Genomic DNA, 6000 nt, shown 5'->3' with positions numbered 1-6000 from the left:
CCTCTCAAATTGTTACACACATATATATAAACTACATTCCACTATTTTCCGGCTTTTGGATCTCCAAAAAACAGTTTCTGAAATAAAGCAGTTTTGTTTTGTTTTGTTTCTGCAGAGCTTCGAAGGAAAAAAATTATTTCTTAAATATTTTTATGATGGTGTAATGATACTTTAGAAAGTAAATTTGAAGTATTTTTTCACTTTTAATTCGGTGGTGGAATGAATATATTTGAGCAAGGCTGTTGATATTTCTATTGGTGCTATTCTTTCAAAATGTTTGAAACTTTTTTTTAGAGTAATATCTACACCCAATGTGGGGCTCGAACTCACAACCCCCAAATCAAGAGCTGCCTGCTCAGTCAACTGAGCCAGCCAGTTGCTCCAAAATGTCTGAAACTTTTATTAAAGAACTGTTCTAATTTTTATCATCTTCTCTACAATTTACCTGACAACAGGACTGCTGAAATATTCTTAAAATATTTTTTCACATTAGAAAGTGTTATTTGCCGATTTAGGAATTTGAAATTTTTATTAACCGTAAGAAAAGAAAACCACTCACAACTGAAAAGCGAATATAATTGATTAACAAAAATAGAGTTCCGCATTATCTAAACAGAACCCATCTGGCATACCAGTATCATCTTTTACAAAAGATACAATTTAGTTCATATTGTATATTTGTATTATATATATTATAGTAGGAATACTTGTCAATAATTTAATCAAACTAAAGAGTTTTGAATAATACACTTTTTAAATATATTTTGAATACACTTTTTTTAAAAAATTTTTTTAACATTTTATTTATTTTTGAGACAGGGAGAGACAGAGCATGAACAGGGGAGGGTCAGAGAGAGGGAGACACAGAATCTGAAACAGGCTCCAGGCTCTGTGCTGACAGCAGGGCTCGAACCCATGGACTGCGAGATCATGACCTGAGCTGAAGTCGGCCACTTAACCGACTGAGCCACCCAGGTGCCCCTGAACACACTTTTTAAACTTAAAAAACACCTTTGCTAATTTTTTTCTGAAAACATTCCTTTAAAAACTTTTAAAAACTAATTTCAGTGTAGCCTTAATCCAAAGAAGGTTATCACTGTTCTATGAAATGTTACTATTTGAATATATTTTGAATTCATGAAAGAAAAAAAAATCATGAAAAAGGAACGTGATAATACTGTCATTAGGATTATAACTTACTTTCTTAAGTGTTAGTTGGAAATAACTTCCTTTAATTAAAACCCAATGCCAGTAATATTTCTCTCCAGTTCACTAAATTTTAAGAAAAAGATAAAAGTACTGTACATAAAGCAAAACAAATTAAAATTTCAGGAAAAAATGAAACATTGAACAACTAGGGAATTAAAAACAACAACCTGTAACTACTGTTCCTCACAAGGAACTAATTATCCAAATTTAGATAGTACTTAGAAGAGTTGGCTACAGCAGGAACTGAATTCAATTTATTACTGTTAACTAAGATAAACTGCATGCATGGCTTGAACGAAGAGTTCAGGACAGCATGTTCTGCCAACTAGGAATGAAACTTTTCAAAAACAAACAACTCTCCTACACTATTAAGATTATGTCCACTTTGACTTTAGCCTCCAGATGAGTTGATAGATTTCCTGCCTTTCTAGACTTTTTTTCCTAATCCCCTCATACCTTCTTCATGAAATTGAATATTTTGGAATATGTTTGGCTTTTGGTAAGGTTAAGCTTTGGAGCACTACAAACTAAGATTTAAGATTATAAGATTGTACCTAAGATTTTTTTGCTCCTCCACATGGGCAGCCATATTATCCCATGGAGCAAATACAACCTAAATGACCCGTATATGGGTATATTCCTATAGGGCTCTTCCTTTGCTTAGACAATATGTTTGCACTATGCCAACTTCAGATTTGGTATGTGTTTGTCTTGGACCCAAGTTTAGAACACTAAGAGGCATCTTCATCAACCTGTCACTACAATAGTGTCTAGACCAGGATAGTCTAAAAGTCCTCAGCACTGTTTATATGTGCTTCACTAGTAAACTAGTTTCCAGCAAATACATGCTTTAACAGTTTTCATTCTCTAGTTCACATAGATGCCTATCCATTCATCTAGTCATTCAACATTTAAGTGCCTATTACATGTTTTGGCAGTGGGTATGCAGTGCAGTGAGATGAAGTGTCTACCCTCTCGGAGTTTACAATCCAGTCCAACTCGTTCCTTCCTCTCCCTTATCTCCTAAATACAGATTCCAACCATTATTGGTGCTAGGGTTGTAATGTTCAGGCTGCAAAAATTCCTTTGGAAATGCCCGATCTAGACATGTTTTCTAATAACTTTCAGATGATTTAGCCACGGAAAAATCCCATGAACTTACTGAAGTATACCATGGTGAAAAGAGTTGGTATTCGTTTTAGATGACAGGTGGCTGTGGTCTTTATCCTGACTTTCTAAGGAGACAATTATTTTTAGCTACCTATTCAATCATAAAATGTCTGACTTTCATTAGGATCCTTTCCTTCATCTGTAACACAAATTATGTCAAGGTTCTCAGAGCCTTCAAGTATAAATCAACTATGATACAGGTAACTGCTAGCCTCACTCAACTAACTAAATGCTAGGTGTAGGTTTTTAAGTTTTAACTGATCATTCATGGACATGAACCCACCAGTAACCCAGCTTCCGAAAATTTGAATAACGTGGTTCATTCATCGCTGAAGTCAGACTAGTATGCGTTTCTGAAATCAAAGAGTGACTTACAGGTTCAAATAAACTGCCTTTCTCTTTTCTTCGCAGGTCACCCAGCAGGTAACTAACTGGCCCTCCCAATTTATTCAGGCCAGCAAAGCCTTCGACTTAACCCACACCATTTCCTCGTCTGCCCTGACACCCGCCGCAGGCGCAGGACCCAGGTGCTCCCCCCGGCTGCCGCCCCTCCCGGCGCCAACCGCCCGCACGTGGACGCGCCACCCACCGCGCTGGGAAACTCCGGAGACGTGACGTAGCGGCAACTTGCGGCTGCGGATTGGGGGACCGGGGAGGGTGGGCCGCGTCGCCGGAAGTGACGCAGGCCGGAAGCGGCTTTCGGCAGAGGAATTGGGGGGCGCGGTTTTGGAAATTAGGTTCAGAGGGCTGAACGTGGTAGAGCAGGTGCGGGTCGCTTTTTCAGGCCTGTTCGCAACGGTCTCGCCCGTCAGGGTTTTTGTTTGTTTGTTTGTTTTTTGTCTCCCCGTTCCCCCCCCTTTAGTTTTCTTGTGGTGTTTTTGCAACGTGGGTGACGTGGCCTCACAGTGATTTCCGTGAGCGTCCCTAAAGGAGGACCAAGGACGGGTGTGCTGGAGGCGAGGAAGCTGCTCTGAACTGGCGACGCTCGAGAAAGCGTGGATGTACCTCCGCGAAAGCCGAATATAACTTGGAAAGAGCGGCGCGATTTTCCTGGCCATCTGGCGGTCCCGGCGCGTGTGGGTGGTTACTCACTTGACAACACGCTGCTCACTGTTCACTCGGGAAGAGAAAAATCACCGTTTTCCAGCATTTTTCTTGGAGGAGAACAAAACTATCGCCAAAATGTCTATTTTCCCTAAAATATCTTTGAGACTTGAGGTTGAAAGGTACCTTAAGGAGGGTTTTATGAATAAGGAGGTAGGTCAAATAAACCTGGTAGATGATATTTGCAAAAACTCAAATATTTACACACTCTGGAGAAATAGAAAAAAAAAAAAAAAAAAGGAAGAAAGAGGCCTAAAGCGAAACCTCATCTTGACACGGTTGTTTCTGCCTGGTTTTTTTCGAACGTAAAAACGGCCGGTATCTTCCCCGTAGGGATTTAGTGTTTTCGAGATCAGAGGTGAATGAGGTATATACGTTTCCACCCTTAGGAACGTGGAAGAAGGGAGGGGAACAAAGCGGTTATGTGCCCGGCAGTAGGCGTGGCACTGAAGGGGTTGCAAAATGAGCGCAAAAAGATTCCTGTTCTCGAGAACTTAAGTCCTGCAGAGAAGTCACAGCTGCACTCTTGGAGTGTGGCAGTCTGGTGAAAGGGATGCTAGAAGCTGTTAATGCCTCAAATGCCACCCGTTGTGCTAGGTGGCTTGCAGACCTTTACATCTTAATATTCGCGCTCTCTCGCTCGCTCTCTCTTTTGGTAGAGATTGCCTCTCCATTTTAACAGGTGAGAGGACGGAGGGTCCAAAGAGGCCAAAGTGACACCGCTATGAAGTAACAGGACTGAAATCTGAAGCCTGAAGAGCTCAGGTACAATGACAAAATCCAGATCTGGAGTCCCAAGTCCTGGGTTTGTGTCTCTGTGCTTTGAACGAATCATTTCAGAGCGCTTAGCCTTAATTTCCTTTTCTGCGAAAACTGGGGATGTTAAAAATACGTACCCTTACAAGGTTGCTTTGGAATATTAATCCTGAGAAAGCAGTTGGAGTTGTTCTGGCACACAGTCCTCAACAAATACTCATTCTCTGTGCTTTTCGCAGTGCCTCGCACAGAAGTCCTCAGTGAATGCTGTCTTTGGTTGCCAAGCTTGTGCTCTTTACATTTTACGATCCGGCCTCTAGGCTACTTTGTACTTCTAAGTCTTTGCTTTTCTGTTCAAAGTAAAGCCATCTAAATGTTAATCGTGCGTGAAGATATTGCTGAAGCTGACTTGTTAGATTTGATTTCTGCATTTTATTTCCAAAGATTATTTAAAAAAAAAATTTAACGTTTTATTTTTGAGACAGAGAGAGACAGACCATAAACGGGGGGGGAGGGTCAGAGAGAGGGAGACACAGAATCTGAAACAGGCTCCAGGCTCTGAGCTGTCAGCACAGAGCCCGACGCGGGGCTTGAACCCACGAACCACGAGATCATGACCTGAGCCCAAGTCGGATGCTCAACCGACTGAGCCACCCAGACGCCCTCCAAAGATTATTTTACGGGATTAGACAGCATGGAAAGAGAAAAGACATTCTCTAGATTTCAGAGAACTTAAAATATAAGGAGCATATTAAGAGAAATAGAGGCATTCAGAAATTTTTCCCAGCGGTTTAAAAAAAAAATAAATATTGCTTTTATGAAAGAAGATCCAAATGTCCGTCTTTGACACCATCTCTGCCTCAGACCCGCTAACTGTAAGTGATTTTACGAAAAGAAAAGCCATTACTTTGTAAAAGTGTTGGAGGTAAAGGTCAGTTTTAATACACTAGAGAAAGTGCTAATACTATGAGGCTGGTGGGTTAGTAGGCTGGCAAGTGGTTTATGAAGATGCTGTGGGGCAGGGTATATTCAGAGATCACAGAAATGGGAGGCGCCTGGGTGGCTCAGTGGGTTGTGCGTCCGACTTCAGCTCAGGTCATGATCTTGTGGTTCTTGAGTTGGAGCCCCACATCGAGCTCATGTGTCAGTGTACATCCCGCTTCAGATCCTTTGTCCCTCTCTCTCTCTGCCCCTCCCCCACTCATACCCTCAAAAATAAACATTAAGAAGAAAAGATGACAAAAATGGGAAAATACATGTCTCGTAAAGCTTCAGTTCATCACAGGGAACTTGGTTGGTTGAGTCTTTCATTAGTTGAACGAATGGGTGTTCATGTTCTTAAAATTTTTAGTTCATTTGTTAAGGGACGTTGAAACATTAACTTGTTATTTTCCTCTTTTTCAGGTTGTATCTGCTCTAGGCAAACAAGAAGCAGAAAGGAGATTTGAAACTCTGTTAAATCACTTGTCACACCCTCCATCATTCACAACTGTCAGAGTAAACACACATCTTGCCTCAGTGCAACATGTGAAAAATCTGTTGTTGGATGAGCTTCAGAAGGTATGTGCAAATTTTCTGTCATTATGTCTATGATATTTCTACAGTCTATGTCATGTTGCTGTTCACTAAAATCCTATGAACATAATGTACTATTCCAATTTTACACCTAAGGAAGTAGAAGATCATGAATGTTGAGTTGTTAAGTGGTAATGTTAGACGTAATATTAGAACCCAGCACTTGTGATTCAGAATTTATTATAG

At 40.7% G+C, this 6000-nt stretch overlaps 1 protein-coding gene across 3 annotated transcripts in view; it reads left to right on the top strand.

Moving 5' to 3' along the window:
- Positions 1–3070: 3070 nt before the first annotated feature.
- The window catches only part of NSUN6 (NOP2/Sun RNA methyltransferase 6), a 72572-nt gene continuing 69642 nt past the window's right edge, over positions 3071–6000 (top strand). For 2 of the 3 annotated variants that reach the window (XM_015077830.3, XM_027073557.2), the window contains exons 1-2: positions 3071–3636; positions 5644–5799. In XM_015077830.3, the coding sequence (XP_014933316.1) occupies positions 3562–3636; positions 5644–5799 (231 nt within the window). In that variant the 5' untranslated portion in view covers positions 3071–3561. Of the gene's footprint in view, positions 3637–4764; positions 5115–5643; positions 5800–6000 lie in introns of those variants that run through there. The other variant, XM_015077831.3, reaches the window with a different exon arrangement.

Source organism: Acinonyx jubatus, chromosome B4 (assembly GCF_027475565.1).
Source record: "Acinonyx jubatus isolate Ajub_Pintada_27869175 chromosome B4, VMU_Ajub_asm_v1.0, whole genome shotgun sequence".
Lineage (NCBI taxonomy): Eukaryota > Metazoa > Chordata > Mammalia > Carnivora > Felidae > Acinonyx > Acinonyx jubatus.
The sequence above is the reverse complement of the archived record's forward strand: the minus strand, read 5'-3'. Positions and strand labels throughout refer to the sequence as shown.